The 23,075-nt window shown below is 41.7% G+C and overlaps 1 protein-coding gene across 3 annotated transcripts in view; it reads right to left on the minus strand.

Moving 5' to 3' along the window:
• FHOD3 (formin homology 2 domain containing 3) overlaps positions 1-23,075 on the minus strand; it is a 783,635-nt gene that overhangs the window by 90,356 nt on the left and 670,204 nt on the right. For all 3 annotated transcript variants that reach the window (XM_019520693.1, XM_019520685.1, XM_019520696.1), the window contains 3 exons: positions 20,714-20,928; positions 13,061-13,372; positions 7,063-7,958 (listed from right to left, as the gene is read on the minus strand). In XM_019520693.1, coding sequence (XP_019376238.1) covers positions 7,063-7,958; positions 13,061-13,372; positions 20,714-20,928 — 1,423 coding nt within the window. The remainder of the gene's footprint in view (positions 1-7,062; positions 7,959-13,060; positions 13,373-20,713; positions 20,929-23,075) is intronic.

Consider the following 23,075-nt stretch of genomic DNA (forward strand, 5'->3'; position numbering starts at 1 on the left):
AGAGAGAGAGAGATCAGTTGGGCAATATTTTATTGATATATTTACAATTTTAAAGCAATTTGAAGCCTACGAGTATCACTGTAAGTAGGTGTGGGGGGATTGTGGGGAGAATGTGGGTGTGGGGGAATCCATGAGCAGCACAGGGCCATGGATGACAGCCCGAGTGGCCCCAAGCTGCCTGAAAGCACGTGGCACCGCACCTATGTACTGTAATAAAGGCAGTGCAGGTGCCAGGTGGCTGGCACTAAGCTGCACTGCCCCGTACCATGCAGGACAGGGGGACTGTGCCAGGAGGCCCCAAGTACCCCAATTACTGCTACTGCTGCTGGTGAGCTGCAGGGATGGGGGGGGCTGGGGCCATGCAGTGGAGCAGGTGGGGGACGGCTGAGGGTCTGGGGCCAGGTGGGGGGGCAGGTGGGGGGCCTGCCCCATCCCGAGCTGCCCTCCCATGGTCCCCTGCACCCTCACTAGTCTCCCGCCTCCTCCAATGCCCCCCCCACCTCTTACTTACCTGGAACATAGTCTGGGTCCAGGCTGCAGCAGCTTGCACTGCTGTTTGCCCTGCATGGGCAGACAGCGTGCTGCAGCATCGAGTAAAGGGACAGCCATAGAGACACTCTGGTTGGCAACCAGATCCCCTCCGTGGAGGACTTTAGCCTCCAGCTGACTCGCTTTTTTTCCCCAAGGTATTTTTTGATACCTGGATCTCCCAGTATCAATTTTTGAGCCCGTGCTGCACTTTTTTTTTGTTTTTTTGTTCCCAGTGTGCCTCTTGCAGCATCTCAAACTGGTTTGGAATGCTGCAAAAGGCATGTGCATGCCTGTCTGGTGGACATGTCCTTAGTGTCCGATATAATCATGTTTTTAGTTGTACCAGCTGAGCTTATGGGCACTTAAACTAGAACAAACCTGCTCATAATCACTGGATGCTAGAAGTTAAGGTACGAGGGGAATTGAGTAAATTAGTCTGGAAAAGGTAAAAGGTGGACTCGTGTGAATGTAAACTTCAAACCAAATCCAAGTCTCTGACAGATTTAGATGTGTCTAGTTAATTATTCCAAGGCCTACTAGATCTAAGATCTGTTCTGCTCCGAAGGCTAAGTGCAGACGGTCAAAAAGCCTCAGGCTGAACTGATTCAGTCTTTGCAGGTTAGCCTAAACTGCAGAGATTGAACCAATAAGCAAATGAACACATTACTTTTTGATTCAGGAAATGCAGCCACATTCCTGCAGTGGCTCAAGCCAGAAGCTGGGGGATGCTAGAGCATGCTTGCCAGCCACTGCCAAAGGGGAGGGAAGACAGAAGCCCTCTATGACTTTCCCTCTTTCCCTGCTGGAGAGGAGGGGGCATGGCCAGGCCCCAATCCATGCTCTCCCTGGTGGGGAGTGTGGGAAGAAGTAGTGGCATTGAATTAATACAAGCTAGAACAAGAATAGTTTTTTCTCTTCCTGCTTCCAGGTGCCTCTGGGATTTGTAATCCACAGTTACAGCCAGCACTAATTAAACTAGTAGGGCAGGGCAGCTCTGTACTCAGGGGAAGGTGAGTTTAACCCCCCTCCCTGGCCTCAGACCCCAGTTAGAGTTTGCCTTAGTGGAGGAGGGGAAGGGGGGGCAGTGAGCCAGCCATAACTGCTCTGGCTAGGGAGCAGGGTGGCGGGGCCAACTCTGCTCTCTGGAGCAGACAGCGTAGCTCTGCCCAGGGATGCAAAGGATGCTGGGATGCATGGGGACTCTGATTTAACTTGAATCATGAAGGGGTCTAGGATGGAAGTTTTATAAACTGGTTTATGAAATCAGTTAAGTCTAATACTATGTTCAACCAGGTTTATCTTAAACCGGTTTTAGCCATTTTGAAATCGGTTTATGTGCACTGAATGTATGTTCTCTTACAGGTTTAAATCAGTTTCTGATCACTTAAACCAGTTTATGTACAAGTTCTGTCCCTCGCCTAAAAGATTAGCTTACATACCATCTGATCCATAAAGAAGCCTCAGAACTTTACCTGAACTGAAGTCAAAAGTCAACAATACTTGTGACTTTAGACAGATCAGGACATTTGCAATTTGAAAACCACAGACAGAAAAGGCAAAGAAGAGACCCTCCCCCCATTTAGAAAATAGGGACAGACACACAGAAAGCTATCATTTAAAAAACAAGACCAGTGGTACGTGGGTGGTAAAATAATATCTGACCAACTCCCATTGAAATCAATATGGCTCTCCATTTAAGCTGAGCCAGGAGATGGGTTAAGTGGACAGCGAAAAGACATTTCAGATTCTAAACCAGGAGTTCAGGCAGGAATTAACACAGTGAACTCTGGGGAAGAGACAAGAATCAGGACAACAGGGCAGGCCTCTCATAGAAGTTGGGTTAAAATGATGAATTGGGAAGTTTAAAAAGGTCCAAATGGAGTGAACTGAAAGATAGTGGATTGTTGAGCAAAACATGGGCATATTTCACAGGTTATGCAAAGTACGCCATTGCTACAGTGATTCTCAAGGGAGTGCTGTCATTAGTGAAAAGAAAATGAAACGTCAGTGATGTCTTGCCAAAAGGGCAAAATGGAAGTTAAACGTGTTATTTATCATACAGAGAGAGCTGCTAGTCTCCAAAAGTAAAGTGGCTGTTCTAAATCACTCTTCACAGTTGCACAGTGATTTCAAAGAGTTTTGCTCTCCCATCTTCCCAGCCAAAGGTCAGATATTGCATCAAAGCACTTACCACCTCATTTGGGAAACAGGAGGAAGAGCCTGTGAGAATGTAAGAGGTATGGGTATGTGCATGTGTGCAGGGGTGAAGGAATCTAGTTGGTGAATAATTTGGATCATGAATCTATTGATTACAATGACTGAAGCTTTTATCAAGATTTAAGGAAATTACAAAATGTTGAAAGTCAATCAGACTAATTCACCAAAACATTGGCATTATATAAAATGCAACAAACTCACTGGACAAGGGAAATGTGTCATAACACTATGCTCTACAAGGAATTGTTTTATGGATCCTAGACAACAACCTCATTCTTTCCTCCTCAGTCCACACTCACAATGAGCCATCTACAAATTTATATTAGCAGGAAGAAGAGGACAAGTACACAGTAATATACCACAACATTATTAGCAGTTCTTCCTGAACAGTGGAGAAATTAGTGGAAATTAAATTAAGATTTACATGTCCCAAAATAACTGTCAATTATATTTATTTTTAAATGTCCCCATTTCAGTTTTATAATTAGCTGACATCTTTGAACTATTTTCCACAGAATATTCAATTTAAACTCATAATGATAGTGGAATCTATGTGGTTCTAGATTCTGTGTGCCAATGGTTAGCTCAGAACATATTTTATCCAGCTGAGCCATCCAACAAGGATGCAAATTGTAATAGGTCAGATTCTGTTCCACCTATTAGGCACATAAGTGCCCTTCACCACATTCCTGTTATTCTATTCAGGCCCTGTTCAAGTCCATGAAAAACAGTTAATACAAAAAGTGGGTGTATCCTCCTTCTCATCACTGCTTTTTTGTGTCTCATTCTTACAGTAAAATGACAGGGTGCTACAAAAGTAGATGCATTAATGGATTTTCAGGGACTTGAATAGGGTAGAATAGAATTGCACGTAGGCACCTAAGTCCACTTAGACATCTAATACATGTAATAGAATCTGGCCCTATGGGCACCTATACACGTTGGATGTCTGCTCTGATGCATGCTAATTGGCATGCTTCAGCAGTTTCCGTGTCATGTGTATTCAGCCTGCTTTAGTCAAATGAGCTTCCATTAAAGTGTCCTCACTGCCATTTTGAAGCATGGGATGATGAATACACGTGATGCTGTGGGCACTTTAATTAGAGTGGCTCTCAGAGACACTTTAATTTGAGCATCCTCCCCACCCATCCTGGAGCCTGATATGTAAAGATGCCTGACATGTCTAGTTGACTGAGAACACAAAGGGAAGGTAACAAACTACCATCAGACAACAACTTGGGTCAATATTTTGGACTAAATAAGACTTAGACATAGATTCATAGATGTTTGGGTTGGAAGGAACCTCAGCAGGTCATCAACTCCCTGCCCTGGGCAGGAAAAAGTGCTGGGGTCATGTGATCCCAAACAGGTGCTTCTCCAGTCTCTTCTTGAAGACCCCCAATGTAGGGGAGAGCACCAACTCCTCTGGAAGCCCATTCCAGATTCTGGCAACCCTTACTGTGAAGAAGTTCATTCTAATGTCCAACCTAAATCTGCTCTCTGTCAATTTGTGGCCATTGTTCCTAGTTACTCAGTGGGTGCCCTAGTAAACAGAGCATCTCCTGTTTGCTGCTGCCCTCCCCTGATGAATGTATAGGCAGCCACAAGATGACCTCTCAGCCTTCTCTTGCAAAGGCTGAAGAGATCCAGGTCCCTCAGTCTCTCCTTGTAGGGCCTTTCCTGCAGGTCTCTGACCATACGAGTGGCCCTCCTCTGAACTCTCTCAAGATTCTCTGCACCCCTCTTGAAGTGCAGCACCCAAAACTGGATGCATTACTCCAACTGCAGCCTGACCAGTGCCACTTAGAGGGGATCTCCTTGGACCTGTTCGTCATGCATCTGCTAATGCATGATAAAGTGTGGTTAGCCTTGTTGATCACTTTGTCACATTGACAACTCATGTTCATCTTGGAGTCAATGATGACTCCAAGATCCCTTTCTGCTGCTGTGCTGCTGAGAAGGTCATCCCCCAGCCTGTAACTGTGTTGGTGGTTCTTTTTGCCTAGGTGAAGCACTTTGCACTATCTTTGTTGAACTGCATCCTATTTCATTCTGCACATTTTTCCAACCTGTCCAGATCCACCTGGATCCATTCCCTACCCTCTGGTGTGTTAACTCTGCCCCATAATTTGGTATCATCTGTGAACTTGGACAGGGTGCTCTCCATGCCCTTGTCCAAGTCACCAATGAAGACATTGAATAGCATGGGTCCAAGGACCGAGCCTTGCAGGAATCCACTGCCCACATCTTTCCAGGTCGATATCAACTCGTCCACCACCACTCTCTGAGTGTAACCCCTAAGCCAATTTGCCGCCCATCTGACCGTGTAATCATCTACATCACAGCCTGTCAGTTTAATTACAAGAATAGAATCAGATACTGTATCAAAGGCCTTCTTAAAGTCTGGGAAGATGACATCTACCTCGACTCCTGCATCTAAGCTTTTTTTGACCTGGTCATAAAAAGAAACAAGGTTAGTCAGGCAGGATCTACCTGCAATGAATCCGTGCTGATTTCCTTTCAGCATTATTTCCCCTGTTGGGCTCCTACAATGTGATCCTTAATGATTTATTCCAGAGTTTTACCAAGGATAGAGATGAGACTAACTGGCCTATAGTTTCCTGGTTCCTCCCTCCTTCCCTTCTTGAAAATGGGGGCCATGTTGGCCCCTTTCCAGTCCTCTGGGATCCGAGTGGAGTACCTTGAGTGCTCAAACAGCTGTGCCAGCAGCTCTGCTATTACACTGGCTAATTCCTTCAGCACCCTTGGATGAAGTTCATCTGGGCCTGCTGACATGAAGAACAGCAAGCCACTAGCCTGGGCTAGTTGGCTCTCCCAGATTTTTTTTGAACATTTAGTTTACTAATTTGAAACAATATAGAACAATTAAAATGACTATACATTTCACTCAGATTTTATAAAATGTATAATATGACAAATTAGACATATGTAAAATGGAGTGTCTACAAGTAGTTTTTTAATGTGGTCTTGTGGAATATCTTTTATTAGCAGTGAGATACTTGGGGGGCGGGGAACGGCCCTGGGATGGTGCTGAATTGGTGGGGGGAGGGAAACAAAAACAAAAAAGCATCTGCTGCAGGTTTGCAATCACAGTGGCAACCAAAAGTCTCCACTTCCACTTAGTCCTAGGCACTCATCCCTATACTACTGCTTATTGGTATTACATCTTTCCTTTTTCATGTCCTTGAGACAAGGTATTTAGCAACAAGGTACTTAGCAGAATTTGCAGATTCTGACAGGCCACAAGTGCTTCTGCTGCAGCCTCAAACTTGCAACCTCTGGGCTGTCAACTGTGGGCCTTTGCCCCAATGCCACCACAGCCCCAAATATAACAACTAATAAAGAACACTGTCAGTCACTGCACTTGCATTAGCATATTAAAGACTACTTAGTTATGAAGTGCAAACATTTTAACTACCCATTTTTAAAACCAACTTTCAAGTCCTGTTAAATTATCTTAAGTGACCTCACAATATTTTACTGTGTTGAACATCAGATGAATATTTCACCAGTCTTTTCTTTATGACAGTGTTTTTATGGAACAGAATAAATCAAGATTTTATCTCTGCCTAATTTTCATTACAAACATTGTACATTTGCTTTGTCTAAGATAAAGGCGAAAAAGATTTCTTTTTCAAGTCTCTCTTGCCGAAAATTTATACTTAAAAAAAAATAAATCTCAACCTGATTATTAGAACCTAGGTTAGGTTTGCAGGATTTGACAGTAAGATATTAACTGAACATATATGATGTTTAAATCAGTGAGGAACAGGGAACCTGTCAAACCAATAGAACTTTCCACAAAACAACCACAATTTAAAATGATCCTTTTCTGCATAGTTTTTAATTATTTGGAAAAAAATTATGAGTCACTGTAAGACGAACATGTAAAGGGAAGATACAACAGTGATTTTACCTACTGCTTTAGTATCTAGAACTCAGTTTTGCTTTCCCTCCATGAATGACATTGCTGTCATGTATTAATATTTGACATAAACATATAAATCCCCCTTCTTTATTATGTGATGAGTTTTGCTAAGCATGGGCCAAAATTTTCAAAATCTTGAAGCAAAACAGTAGCATTGCCCACAGATAAGTAGGTATACTGTACTACATCTGGGTCTTCATTTCAGGCCATTGAATATCTTCCTTCCTACCATAATTAATGTATATGTGCAGACAGAAATGTGTTTATTAATTTCTAGTGTGACTAAGGTAAGTTTAAAAATTCTAAATTAGTGTAAAAATAAACTTCAAATTAATTAAAAAAATAGAGGTAAATGTTAGAAATACCTTTGTGACAGGCAATTCCTTGGATTTAGACTCAAAGAGGTGCTCCAGTTTGGAAGTGTCCACCTTAATGGGTTCCAGTTTTGACCACAGGAATTCTCTGCAGTGCTTGTTGTTCTTACACTGCCACTCAAATGGCCGTACCTCGTTCCAAAACAAACGGATGGTTTTCTTCTTCTTTATGAAAGTTGGCTGACCCCTGGAGACCCGGGGTGACCCTAAACTCTGAGGAGTGCTGAAGAGTGGAGGAGGAGCCAATAAATTACCAGAGGGTGGAGGTGGAGGTGGACAGCCAAACAGGGGGGGAGGCGGTGGAGGAGGCAAACCCAAAAAGGCTGGTGGAGGAGGGGGAGGGGGAATTAGGGAGTCCCCAGGACCCATATCCATGTCCAACACATCTACATCATCCTCTTCCCCCAAGTCTGTAAAATCCATGTCTTTTATTTTTAGTTCTTTTGGATTAGCCATCAACTGATCCCAGATGTAGTCAGATTCCTTCTTTGGCTGTGCTGGTGTTTTATCTGAAACTTTTTCACTCAGCTCATCCTCAGGCAAGTCTGTCCCCTTGGCCAGCTCACCGTTGTTGAATTTTTCTGCAAAGGCTTTCACGCTGCCTTGGTTGTCCAGGCTTTCAATCTCCATCTTTTTAACACTTTCCTCTTTGGCCTGCTTGGTGGCCTGCAGGATTGAAATCCTACTGGCTAGGCTGGTGATTGACTCCTCGCTTTCCTCCGTCTCCGTCTCCGTCTTTTCCTCCTTCTCCTCCAGCTCTTTTTCCTCTGCATCTTTGGGTTTTTTATTATGGGCATACAACATGTCCAGCATAAACCGTTTGTTGTTGAGAATGTTGCTGCACTGCTCATTCACACCAGCATCTTGAATGGTCTGTGACCAGGGACCTGAAATCATACACGCACACACACAAAACCATTATGAACTGAACAATAAGAACATGTCAGGAATGCAAAAGATTATACTGGAAGCAATGTTGGTGATACATGCATAATTAGCATGAAGCTGGAAAAAGTTTTTATGGACAAATTTTTAAATAAGAAAGCCACAGATACATCCTGCTATTGGTGAGTACTTCTTTAACAATGGCTTAGTAGCCCATAAGATCAGCAGATGCTCAGTATGTCTCAGGAAAAGTTCAGTGAATGTCAGGAGCCAGACCAAAACATTTCTCTAAGGAAGTCTTCCGTTTTTATTAAAATAAAAAAGGGGGGTGGGGAAGGGGATGCATTCAGATAATGGTTGTCTTAGTCTACTCTCCCATGTTATTTTACAAGTTACTAAAATGGTCAGACCCTTGGACAGTCCAAAGTCCCCCAAAACCTATATGATTCTTGTCTTTTGCCCTTTTCCAGTGCCTCTGTGCTTTCTGTTTTGTGCTAGGACCAAAGGTAAAAGGATTAAAATAAATATTGTGGGCAGAGCTGCTCTTGTGGTATGCGTGACATCACTGGACACAGGAACTATTTTAGGAAAATTTGCATGAAAAAGACTTGTATTTCCAGCCTGACTTTCATCAATATGCTTCCATACTTCCCTCCATTTTCAGCACCTTTGGTTAAAGTAGGGCAGCTTTAATCTCTTAGCTCAGCTCCATGGTGTTTTGGCTATAATCACCGAGGCGGCCTTCTAGGTCACTGGGATCCTCATTTATGAACACAGGGCAAAATTTTCCAAAGCACTTAAGTGACCTAGAAGTCTAATTCCCATTTTCAAATATGATTTTGCTGCCTGCAAACCTCAGTCTGATTGAAAGTCACATAGGTGTTTCTGAACACATTACTCCCTAACTATAACTAGCATCCTGTAGGTAAGCTGCAATAGAACTAGAAAAATAGTGGTCTCTGCCCACTTTGCAGCATGCAGCAGTAATAATGCTTAGTTTATATAAACCCTGCTATCTTTACACTATGATGAAGTTAGACTATGATGGATTTACTAGTTTATACAATTTACTATTGAGTGCATCAGGCATGGACAGGCATCACATATCCATAGAAATGTAAAATTAAATGAGCAAAATAGATTTTAGGATGCAGTTTTCCTTATTTTAATATCATTTAATCAACTGACATTCAGTCTGGAAACATACTTTGGAAATGTATTTTCCAAAGGTTATCAACTGAGGTGATTAAAAAACAGACTAAGAAATAAGTCTACATGGTTCCCATGTCTTCTAGGTTTGATTCTTCCTTTATCTCCTTCTTTTGTTATTTATGCATTTTGTCAACATATTTTTTTTTCTAAACAAGCTTTTTAATTTATCATTATGATTTATTTTTGCCTTCCGGCTTGTCTCCACTAATCAGTGTGTGTGTACATGTGTATGTATATATATGCATTTATAAATGTACGTACACACGCACACATACACACACATATTAATCTTCTGGTTGCATTTTCTCTTGTAATGAGAATTTAATTTTTTTCTCCTTTTACCTGATGTTTCAGAATATTTAAGTTGACATATTAATTTTAATGTCTTTATCAGTTCACTTAGTTTTCTTTCCATAACTTTAAGTCCCCTTCCTTTACTTTGGTAATTTTCTTCCTAGATTAGACTGGTAGCTACACCCATAACATAGGCTAATCTCTCAAATTAAAATTAGATCATGCTGAACTGAGCTGTGTACACATGTTCAGATAATCTGGGAAAATTCTCCCAGGTTTGTTCTCCCAGTTGAAAATCTTACTCAGAGATGCCTGAACAGATATTTGAATGTTGAGCCCCTGAAGACAAGTGATCTTGCAGTACTGATGCTGCATAGCTGTGTGGGCCCTGGACACACATCTCAGTGTACTTGACAGGCTCCCCAGTCTGCCTGGAAGCAGTGCACAGAGTAGCCCTGATTGGCTGACCCAGATTGCTCCAAGTCAGCCTGTGTCTTCATGCAGCACAATGTGGGATTGCGAAGGGGGCATGTTCTGCTCCCTGCTCAGCTGGAACAGTAGAGTCCAGCAACTGGCACAGTGTTTTCCTGTGTGGGGAGGAGCAGGAAAGCAAAGCACTCAGGGATGCTGGAAGACTGTGCTGTGGCTTCTCTCAGACAAGAACATGTACAGAAATTTGCTCTCCCAGGACAAACTTTCCTGGGAGTGATTTAACCCTGGTTGTTCCTGGGTTATTTTGCTCTGGGAGAAAAATCCTGAACATCAGTACTTCAAGTCTCCAAAATAACACTTCACACTAACACATCACACTTCAAGACAATAATGCCAAGTCTTATCAGATTTGAAAAGTAACCATTTTATTAGGTTACATTATGATTCTGAAATATCAGTACAGGTATATGAGAGAGAGATTTGGTCTGAACAAGAAGTCCAGATTTATCAGGTTGGAAGCAGCCAGAACTAATAACTGATTCATGCTCTGTGGATGCATCTACATGTGCATCCCACTGCGAAGTTGGTACTGTGCAGTCATTTAGTACTTGCTAAAACTCTGTGTCCCTTGCTGGACTCTACTGCTCCATTTGAGCAGGGAGTTAATGCAAGTACTAAATGACTGCACAGTACCAGCACTACGCAGTTCCAGAGGTGCATGGGTCATTTCTGACCCTACTGTGCATTAGCAATGAGCTACTGTGCAGTAGCTTGTTTATACTGTGCAGTAGCGGGGGCATCACAATTAGTGCCCGCCGATGCAACATTGCCGTAACTAGTCGCTATGGTGATGCAGCATCTCATGTAGATGTGAATAAAACTATAATCCATTCTCTTTCCACTTGAACCTGGACTATGCCCCAGGAGGATGAGACCCACAGCCTGTTTCATAACCAGCATAATATTTGCTGAATGTTAACCTAGGAATCTGTAATATTGACAGCTACCCAAACTTTGTCTATATGAGATGCTGTGAGCAAAAGACAGCATACAGCCCTCCTGAAAGCTTTTCATCATCTGTTCTAAAATGAAGGTACTGACAGATTTAACTTATTAGAGAAAGAGAGTTTTTCCCATTTTTTCACTATGTTGTTCCCTCCACAGATCACCAAGTGATAGCACTGGAAGTATTAATAATGCTTTCATACCCAGAAGCCACTTTTCACCATGTCTCATATAACAAGTACTTCCACTGGTCTGAGGGCTAGGGAATAAATCCAATTAAATTCCCTTGCAAACATATTTACCAGTTTCAGCTGGAATTGCTGGAACTCTTGCTGTTTAGTTCATCATCTGGATTATTATTATTATTTACATACATGTGTATCTATCTACCTCCTTCACAAGTACAATGGTATTCAAGGGTTATGTTCTAGACTTCAGCAATGCTCCCACTGGCATAAAGCCAAGACTTCTGTGCTCTACAGAAGAACTGAAGATGGCCTTCAGCAGTAAAGCAGATTAACATGTTGTATTTAAGTAACATGTCTCCGGAAAAAAAATGGGGCTTAAAGATGAATTAACTGAAACTTGTCAATTTAACACCATGAGGTGATGCCTATGTTTTGAAACAATTCCTCTTGCATCGGGGAAGAGTGAAAATACAGATCCAAGTCTTGGGGTGCTTATTATCTAAAATGTTTCATTTAGACCAAGGCAGACAAAACGTGTGTGGTAGAGGTGATATCTTTTATTAGACCAACTAAATAGCAGCAGAAAAACCCACCTTTCTTTGCAAGTTTTCAGGCCCAAATTCCCGTCCTCAGGCAAAGGAGAATTCAAAGATTGTACAAGTTCTCCCAGGTAGAAATGAAACTTAATCTTGCACAAGGGAGTTAAAAGAAGGTAGGGTTCTCCTGGGTATAACAGTTCATTTTAAAAAGGTGGCTCTGTGAGTATGAAAAGGAGGCACAGACAATAGGCAGAAGCAGAACTAGATAGAAGCAAAATTCAACATCCTACCTGCAACTGGATACAATCAGATAACAAACCTGGCTTCTGCCTATTGTCTGTGCCTCTATATACTTGCAGAGCAACCTTTTTAAAGTGGACTGTTAGACCCAGGGGAACCCTACCATTTTTTACTCCCCTGTGCAAAATGAGGTTTCATTTCTACCTGGGAGAGGTTTTACAGTTTTGAATTCTCCTTTGCCTGGGGACGGGCATTTGGGCCTGAAAGCTTGCAAAGAAAGAATTATTTTTGCTGCTATTTAGCTGGCCTAATAAAAGATATCACCTCTACCACAAGAGTTTTGTTTGCCTATATTTTTAGACCAACATGGCTAAAACTAACATCCCTAAATCATTTAGAGCAATGCATTCCACTGCACTATGCCAATAAAGTTACAGCATCTATTTCACTTATGTTACAGATACTCATATAGGAGTAAACTGCTGTACTCAAACCAAATCTCTAAAGGGCTGAGACCTGCCATTTTGTTAAAGACTACAGGTGGATGGCCATGCGAGGTTACAGCTCCCAAAGGGAAGCTGCAAATGGCAGCATTATTGGTTAATAGGGAAATGTTCCTTTTGGAATGATGCATTTGTTCCTTATGCTTGTTACCTATGTCTGGGAACTTCACTATCTACCTCTACCTTCAGCAACTTTTGTAGTCTCTCTGCATTTCTGGTATTTGGCCAACACAGGGAAGATAAAAGAAAAGAAATAAATGCAGCACTCAATGAAGCACCTTTAGTTCTCACTCCCATACTAAGTATAGAGCTTTTTATCCTGTGGCAAATGATTTTGGGGCTTCCTCTATGATCGTTCACCACATGGAACAACTGAATTCAGTGCATCCCAAGCCCCCAGAGCGGTGGTTCTTTTGATCTCTAAATAACTAGTAAAGTAATTATGAAGGAAGATAATAGTCTTGATCAGGAGAATTCATTTTACCAAGGCTTGGCTACATTATTGCTCTGTACACCGAAGTCCCAACTGAAGTCAGCGATACTGCATACACAGAGCAGATAGGATTGGAGCCATGAAGGAGAGCAGGACAGGACTCAAAGGGATTGTCTGCTGATTAGCACTACACAAAGCTGCTGATACAACATTTTCTTTGTGGGAAAATCTCTGTTATTGAAAAAAGCTTCACTTTACCAGTTTCATTGTCACTGGTTAACTTGTCCTCTCTCTCCTCCCTCTCTAAAGTGCTGCTTGCTGAGGATATGCTGGATGCAGAGCAGTTGTCTTTTTCATTCACTTCCTCATTCTGCCTCTCTTTTTCACTGAGTATTGCACTTTCTTCTGGCTCTTTCTCTGGTCCTTGTTCCACCTCACTCTCTGGTCCCACTGCTGAAGCCTCTATTTCCTGTGATGTTTCCGCTCCCTGCTCGGCCTCTGCCTCAGCCTCCTGTTCTGGTTCTGGTTCTGTCTCTGGCTCAGGTTCTGGTTCAAGTTCACTGGCACTTGCTGGTAGAGAGAACAATGGAGAAAAAAGATTCACTTAACAACAGTTTCTCGCAGCTGTCAAGACTCACCCATCCAAACAAGTGAGATTTGAAAAACTTATGAAGCACTACTTTTTGGTTAATTGTCCATGGTGAGTCTAGTATTAAGAGCGAGAGACTGCTGAACACTGTGTGAAGAGGACACTAATCTCGAGTGTGACTCAGCAAGTCTTGCCTTGATTTATGTTTGCTTATCATCTGATGCTAATCCATTATTTTTACACAACATTTTTCAGCAGTTAGATTACTGCAGTCATAAAAAGAGTCAACTCATCAGAAAATGGTTCCCAGTCTAGGTTCAAAGAATGAAGGCTCAACACTGAGAACCACAAAGAAGGAACTTTTAAAAAATAGGTTGGAGCTTATGCCTCTTAGCTGAGTTCCCTTTTCTTTCTGGAGGAATTTTTTAGTGACTTCTTTTTCACCCGACGTGGAATGCTTCAACAAAAAGATACATTAGTATTATTAGCACGGTAAATGCCACAGTCTGGATGCGGCAGTCATACATATGGCTGACAGAAAGCATGTGTGTTTGCATGCATATTTACTTCAGAATAGCCACATCAAAACTGAACTGAGTTTCCAACTGCTTGGCATATGGCATAAATTTAGCTTCCAATTGGTTGGCATGTGTCATAAATTTAACTTTTAATTGGTTGGCAGAAGGCATACATTGTTGATGGTGTGCTTGGTTTCCTCCTCTTTGCTTTATCACTGACACAGTGAAATTCAGTCATTTACCTTTATAGTTTTCAGCTAAAGCAGCAGATTTTTACATGCAAGAATTTTCTGTGTGCTGTGAAGAAAGTGGAAAGCATCCATATATACTCACATCAAGCAGCCCATAACCCTCCAAATATTGAAAAGGTCATGCAAAAGTGATGAAAATGTGCATGCATATTAGTTCTGCATATTCCTCACATCATCCCTAGATTAAAACTTCTACAAGATGGCTGAATTACAATAACCCTAGTACTATTAGATTTGTTCTCCTCCTATTTTTGCCTACCTTTCATTGCAATATTGTATTATACACTTTAGGGCCCGAAGTGGTCTCTGGATACTATTGCATATGATAGTTTGTTTGCTTTTTTGAGAATTAAATGAAAAGAATTGAGCTGTATCTTTGTGAAAAAAGAGTGTTCCATAGGAGCACATCCTGAAAATATAAGAGTACATAAATAGATGCAGCCTAAGAAAGTGGAAGCTCAGAAGGGCCAGGGGCAAGATATTCATCTAAGAAACTCTCACAGGTATATGGATATTTCATCTCCCAAGACAAAAATCAGGTTACCATTTCTAAGACTGAACACTTGCACACTTAATTCAGCCTATTTTTAACTTTCTACATAACAAGGGTTATCCAAATGTGTAATTAAATATCCTTTCAGCATATTTTAGTATTGTAAAATCCCTTCTTATTTCACACTATTCTGTAAGAACTTTGGACTTGTAAAGAATGTTTATTGCTACTTACTTCACTAGGGCCAAAACTTCACCTAGTTACTGGACTACCCAAGGAAGGATCAGCATCATATATTAGACAGAGATGACCTAGCCTCATTAATTGGGCAGACAATTTGAGCCATAGTTCATCTTTGAACCATGCTATTATTGTATACCATGACAAGCGCAGAGTTTAGCACTACATGAATGCAATATGGTGTGTGCTTTAGAAAGTAAGCCATGTCAGATGGCTGAGCACTGATCAATCATCATCATTATTATATTATTTGGATTTATAATCCACCCCACCCCATCAGGACAGTTTATAATAAAAGACAGACAAACTACAATATGAGATGCAACAATACCCCAAAACAACACCCCAAAACTTTAACACTGCCCCAGGCCTCCCACTCCTGCCTCCCTTTAGTCCTCTATCCCATCCCAACTGTGCTTCTCAACTTTTCCAATGCCCATTCACATCTAGACTTGAAATATTTTTCCACTCCCATGCCCATCGATTCCCAGTCCCTTGTTTCATACCACAGAGAGATCACTCTCCCTATCCCAAACTTCCCACTAAGCTTACAGAGGGTCTGTGGCTGTTCCTCAAAACACATAAATCCACCCCCTCCCCAACCAACACAACATTAATTTAAAAAAAGCTTGTTCTAGGAAGAGGGGATTAGAGATCGGAAACCGTATAGCTACATTACTACTAGTTTAGATACGCTGAATAAGAAAGATTGGAAAGTGCCTCCAGTACAAGTTAGGTACCTTCTGCTGACATGTGGTATTCCTGTAAAAATAACTGAGTTTGCATCTTTAGATACTCAGGCATTTGAGAAAGTGTTATGGGTCTCCAGCTGGAATGGTCCAAAACCCATTTATAAAATCTGTTCAGCTAATGAAACGTATATTAAATGAACATGTTTATACATAATATATACAACATACAGACACACTTTATTCAGTTTATTTAATTTTTTTCTCAATCATTAGAACAGTTTTTTTCTTTTACTTTCACACACACCACACACCATGTAGGGGTTGGCAGCCTAACTGAATGATTTGGATAACTGGGGTTTGGGACAATTAACGTTACTGTAATGTCAAATGAGCAAAGCTACAAAACAATTTAAACACTGCACTAAACTCATCAGATTAATAAAACTCAGGTAACTCATATTAATAACACCCATGCAACTCATAATATTAAATATGTCAACACATACTATAGGTAAAAACAAAACACTGAGCTCACTCTACGTTAATCACTTGAAGTTGCAAAACATGATAAATGCAACAGCCATGTTGATATTAGAAAGAACATCTGCTGATGTGGAAAAAAACTCATTCCTAATGGGTGACTATTTAGTGGCCTATATGAAGTGAATTGCTGATTTCAGTCTGGCATCTACTTGACCAATTTTTATGGTAGAAAAACTAGCATCACAATCTTGCTGGCAGACATCATAGAGAGGTCAAAGACTAAAAGAGGACAGAGACGAATTCCCACTCTGATTCTTTTTAGGGAGAAACTTCAGATAGGAGTTGAGGCATATCCATTAGTTACCCCAGTTAAAACTATATAGCAGCTAAGCACTGGAAAGGCAACATCATTGTAAGTGAAAGGCATCAGGAAGACATATAAGTGATCAAATGGTTTCACATGAGCCATTTCATGCCCTTAAATAACATGGTGATACAAAGAATTCAATAAGCTCTAGCTTAAGTCAAAGTTTGGCTTCCCATAGGATTCCATGCTCAGGAGAGCTGAGTCCCAAACCCAATGAACTTCTCATCAGATGTGTTATTTTTCAATTAGGCCCTATCCCTGCTATATTTTTGCATGACTCTAGTCCATTCATAAAGGGAAGTTTGCATGGAAGAAGCTGCTGCAGCTACCTACTGACTGATTTGGCCCCCAGATGGTTCCATTGTGGCAAAGAGCATGGGTACAGTCACCTGCAGGAATCCCTCTCTACCCATCCTTTTGAGATCCAGTCCTCCTCACGGTACCCTGAGGCTTCCAGAGGGCATGACATTTCACCACTCCCATCATTATCTATAGCTGTAAGCCAGTCCTGTAGCTCAAAAGAGAACAGAAGTATTGGTTGCTAATCCCTAGGCAAAGCAACAAGCTCAATAAGCTCGCCTAGATGCAGCCTTTCCCTCCTGTTTTCTGGGAGACTGTGGCTGAGGAATCATGGCCGTGTGTCTCTGTGGATATGGATGATCTGTCTGCAGAAGCTCGCTCCTACTCAGGCTCCAATGTTTGGGCAGACCCTAAGTCTCTGCTTAAAACATTTCCCCTCTTAGTTGTGGGAGCCTGGAAAGGTTTCCCTTAAAGAGCCCTGATTTTTGCAAGGTCAGCAAGATTCCAAATCTCCCTGAGTTCTGATCCAAATAAAGAAGAATATTTTTCTTATGATGAACACTGTTTACATAAAGCAGATCGCCCTAGAGGCCAGCTGCTCTCACCTCTGCCCTAACTCATCTTCTCTTGTTTATTTTTTTAAGTTCCTCCTTTGTCTTCTGACACAAAATTTCCTTTAACCCAGGGGTGGACAAAATGGTGGATCCAGCCAGTGGCTGGACTCCATTTCCCAGCAGTCCCTGCTTAGATCACTGTAGCTGGTTTCCATGGAGATCCCAGCAGCTGCCGCGCTGTGACAGCGCAGGGCCAGGGTTTCCATAGAGACCAGCCCCAGCAGCGCTGGCAGGGCACGTGGCTAGGTGGGGAGCTGCTCTGGGGCTGGGGCCAGGGCCAGGATCTTGTGGCAGTGAGAGTGGTCTGGAGGCAGGGCAGAGCTGTGATCCACTGCCTGCAAACCCCTGCTGAGGGCATGCGGGCAGTGGATCACAGCTCTGTCCCAGCTCCAGATCATGCTATCACCACTGCAAAATCCTGGCCCTGGAGCAACTCCATGCCCAGGCGCACACCCTGCCAGTGCTGCTGGGGCCAGCACTGTCACAGCCCTGTTGCTGCTTTGGAGTCTATGGAGACTGGCTTCAGTGATGCAGGCAGGGGCTCCTTGGAAATGGAGTCCGTCATGGGCCTGATTCGGCCTGCAGGCTGGACTTTGCCTGTCCCTGCTTTAATCCAAGGCAGGGGCCAGGATTTTCTCACCAATACCTTCTTGTCTGGGAGCTTCTCCATATGTGAATTTACTTCTGCTAGTGTGGATATTTAGACAGTGTTGGTGCATCTAGGACATCCATCCCTGCCCAGTTTTGAGTCTCACTTGTGTGCTAATTAGCCTAGAAGTTGCCCCACTGCCCATAACTCACATGTTGCTCAGTGTATGAAACACCAGAGATGCATGTTTGTACTCCCAAAGGGAAGGGCATACTTCTGAATTGCTTTTGGTCTGATATTAGGAAAGAGCAGTCTGAGATACTGATAGAAAATATTTTATCCTGAGCTAACAAAACTGAAAACAGTAGCTCTGAAAAATAATTGAATCCCGTGGTCTTGATTATGGGTTCAACTAGTAAGTCAAGAGTAAAACTAACTGGAGCCAATTACTTCAGTGGGAGCAACTTACATATTAGAAAAGAACTCAGTGCAGCGTTTCAAGATTTTTTTGTTGGGTTAAGCTACCAAAAAAAGCTTCCCAGGCCCAGAACCGGTATTGTAGGTGTATAGGATATTTCAACAGAAGTGTTGGAAAAGAAATCTAGAGCCAGCTATTATTTTATTACTGATGGGAGGTATTTCCCTTGAGAATTCAGGTTCAGAATTTTGCAAGACAACATTACACATAAATGAATAACTCTGAAGCTCTGAAGAACTGTGTGCTAAAGGCCGCAGAATTAAAAAGTATTCCTTCTTGTGTATCCCTGCTTGGGAAAGAAGGGAATCCCATGTTCAAAGCAACAGGTTAGGACTGGATGTTGCTTCTGGCTCAGTCTGAGCTTTCTTATGCGTTTGTACTTTAAGCAAATCAGTGTCTCATTTTCCTGATCTATAACATGGTGCTAATATTTCCTTACTGTGCAAGGATGGTGAAGCACCCAATCCAATAACCCAATGACATCATGCTAGAGAACGTGACCAAAAAGCCATTGAAAATGTACTGCCCATTTGGAGCTGCCCAACACAGCTGCTCCCTGCCTGATTACTTTCCCCGTCATCAGAAAATGGTCAGGTATTTGTTGTCTTGCCCCACTTACTGAATCCTTGATAACTTTCTGCTGCTCTGAATACTAGGTATCTCTAAACCTTGCACTGCAGTCCTTATTCAGGTAAAAATTCCCACTGAACCAAACGTATTTCAGGGCCCATAGTCTGACACTGTCTTAGATTTCTGAGGACAGCCCTCTGCTGGATTTTGTCTGGTATTGCCTTGTCCACCTGCTCTGAGACCATCACTACTAGCCTGCCTGCTGGCCAGGAGCCCAGATGACGCCCTTGTAAACCTCCTGATTTTGTTGGGTATTTTGCTTGATATGCCCCATCCACCTGTTTGCTGTCTATGGGCAGCCTTTTCATATCCACAGAGCACCTCCATGCACCTGTTCTAAATTTAGTCTCTGCACGTATCGTGCTGTTCCATCTTAGGCTGCAGTTTTTCAGAACGCTTCCAGGTGAAATATGTTAAAACAATTAACTTAAAAAAGATACTTGTTCCCTACTCAATCCTGAAATCCTGACAGTGGAAAAATCTAGCTTATTACTGCAAAACTTATGCTGGGTTTCAAAGATTGAGATCCCTGCAGTTTTGAGAGAAATGTTAAAGGGAAATAGTCCTGTTTTCTGAGCTAAAATGATTCTACTGAGATGTGCAGAGGATCACAGATCCAAATACATTGGAAATGTAATTAAATAGGTATGTAAACACAAATAATGTTGACTTAAGTATTTAGCACTATGAGAGAAAATACTCCCAAAGTCAGCCTTTATATAACATTTTCCTTAGTTGCATTACTTGCAGCATGCTTCAAGCTGCTTCAACCAATAAAACCAATTAGCACAAGTTATAGAAGCATTAATCACCAATAGCCTGGAAGCAGGAAATCAAATCAGTGTAAATGATGGTGATAAATCCTCAACATGCACTGAGGCTCCCACCATTAATGCAACATCACATAGAAAGAAGATAAATTGCCACAGGTTTGGTTTTTCAGAGGGCTGGAGGAGGGGTACATGTTGAAAATGATAGACCAATGTGCACCCACATCAAATATTGCTCTGTACATCACTAAATTACATGACAGCAAATCACTCAGACAGGCACGGGTTGTATTTTCCTTTTTACTAATTGCCTGTGATCTCTGAAGTCTGCTAGTAGTTTTGCTACAATTCAAATCCTTTTTTTTTTTGGGTCACTGTTAAAAATAATCAGCACAGCATCCTTCTCTTAAATTCAGTAACTTTTTGGTTTGTCCCAGACAGCCTGTGCTGTGCTGGAAGGTTGTTATAATCCTGGCATTCATCTGTAGTATTTCTTTCAGAGAATCCACATAAGCAAAATATGCTGGCAGGAGTAATATTGTTTTAGTATTCAGTAACTACTGATATACAAGGAACATGATTCTAAAATAAGATTCTCTGTATGTAGCATTTTCTAGTTATTTCATTGCAGTTAAAGCAGGCAAGATTAATACGAACAATGGTGATAACTAATAACCACATATTCCTAGCACAAACAGCTCAGAGATACTTGGAGGTATTTGAGAAAGAAAGGAGAAATGCAGACAGATGACAAAGAGAAATCTGTCAAGTAAGGACCTGGATATGAGTCGTGGAACTCTAAAGGGTTCAGTCCTGTATGCATGCATAAAAAGCTCCAGCTGAAGAAAGACACTTTGGTAAATTAGCTCCTTTCCATCCATCCTCCTTTGCACTCACCTTCAGAGGGCTGAGGTGTCCCGCGGGGCGTAGAAGGGGTGTTCAGCTCCTCTTGGGACTCTAGAGATGCTGGGCTGGTGCACTTGGGAATGGGAGAGGATGGGGCTGAGGGAGAGCCCAGGTTCAGGGACAGCTCACTTCTGCCTCGGTTTATACTCCGGCTTTTCAGCTCCTTCTCATACTCCTCGGCTGCCAACTTCTCCAAGTATTTGTATCTGAAAGTTAAATTCCAAAGGGTTTCCGTAAAGAAAGAGAAGCCTGTGGTTGATGCTTGTTTATGGATGAAACACCTGCAGAGAATGAGCTGACTTCCTGACACAAGGGGTTCTGCACTAAACAGACTGTAGGGTCAGCCTGCCAAAGAACTGTGCACCAAGGCAAAGAATATGGACCAAAAAAAATGTTAAATCTGCCATGACAGAACAAAACCCCAAAATGGTATCATTAAACAGTCCTTGGCTACTGTATCCTGTCTGCAGAGTCCTGCTTTCCTCCCATTGGAAGCATTCGTCTGCCCTTCTCTTCACACCCCTCTGGTCTTCCAAAATATTACAAAAAACAAACCCAAAACCAAAATTCAGCCCCCAGTACTGATGCAAATAGTTAAGTCCGAGACTTGCTTTAGAAAGAGGAAAATGATTCAAGTGCAGCAGACAAAAACAGATCTCCCTGAAAATAAAACCAATAATAAAGGTTTGGACTGAAGACTATCTAAGTCTCTGAACCTGCTTCCCTTTGCTCTAGGAGCAATGCACTGGAATTCACTTTGTTCTCTCCAGAGTCTACAATGGAAACTTTCTTTTTTTTTTATTCTAAAAAATTTTTCTGCCGGACTCAGACATCCAATAGCTTGGACCTGACGTCACATATAGTTTATTCATCAAAGTCAGTTTAAAAGAACAAAGATACATCTGTTTTGCATTTTAGGCAGGCAGAACTCACTAACTGTTTATTAAGACCAGCTACCAATCATATTCTTCATACTGTGCTTTATACATTGGGACCAAAATAAGTTTGAAATATGTGCCTCTTCCAGATGTCTGCTAATTTTATCCACCATTATTTGCTAAGGAATAAATTCATGAGTACAGCTGTAACAGGCTTTTGACTCTGTTTGTCTTACCCACAAGTGAACTGTTAAACAGGTTAATCAAGACTACTGCTTATGTCCCTGAAAGACTATGCGGTCATTCTCCAGTAACCCGCTGTTGTAAACACTTCATAACAAGGAGCATGCCTCCTCCCCCCATCCAGTCTCACTGACAGGCTGAATTAGTGTAGAAGTGTATATTAAATTCAGTAAGGATAAAGAAGTCAGCCATATGTGGCAAGAGACATGCTCCGTACATACAGTAACCCCATACACACACACATGCGCATTCACAAAAGACAAATATGTGGCATGCAAAGGTATCATAAAAGAGCACTCGTGTTTTGTTATGCAATTTTTATTATTATAAACAGCAGTAATGAAGAACAAACTCGCTTTCTTTTATTCCTCCAGAGGTATGAGTAGGCTTTGAACTGAGATTCTGCAGAAAAAGAACCCCTACAGACTTTGGATGAAAATATAACAAGCTACATACTTGTATGGTTATAAAATAGGAACTGTTTACAGTTCTTGCATGAAGCCAATTCTAAAGGATGATTTTTTTTCACTAGGGGGAAAACCCTTTGCAGGCGTTATCATGGTCTTTCATTACATGGTTAACAACACCAGCCCTTCTAACTGCAGTCAGTTAGGGACCATGGCTTCCCTCCTACCCCCCTCACAAATTGAGCAGATGGAACTTAGGACTCATAAAGAGACATTCAATTGATTGCTTAGCTAAACCAGGTACAGCACAGCTGGCTGCACTGGAGTTTTCTGCAATTTGCCAGCATGCTATAGCAGAGATCCAGACTGATCCCTTTATAACATGGGGAGTTCCAATTTTTTATTGTCCTCAGCTCTTTTGCAGCTGCTTTAACTTTTTAGCTTCTGTAGCTTTGTGCTGTACAATTAAATTCACCAGGAAAACAGCAGACTGTCAAAATATGTGTTCTCAAAATTTATCTTTTGCCATAACATATTGCATAAAAAGTACTGATAAACCTAGAACAGCAGATCTCCTGGCATCTTACAAATTTGGTATAGTGTCAAATGATATACAGTACACTAAGACTATTCAGATTTAGGGCTCACATGGATACTGGAGAACTTGGAGCCCTATTAGGACCTAGATGAAGCTTTTTACCAATACCAAACAGGTACGACTAAAACTGAAGTTTTGAATATTTTACATTTATCAAGTGAATTGTATTAAGCAAATTGGTGGCTTTAGTTCAATTTCTAGGGTGCAGGTAACGCCAGCACTAAAAC

The sequence above is a fragment of the Gavialis gangeticus genome, unplaced genomic scaffold (assembly GCF_001723915.1).
Source record: "Gavialis gangeticus isolate Ggan-Ray unplaced genomic scaffold, GavGan_comp1, whole genome shotgun sequence".
Lineage (NCBI taxonomy): Eukaryota > Metazoa > Chordata > Crocodylia > Gavialidae > Gavialis > Gavialis gangeticus.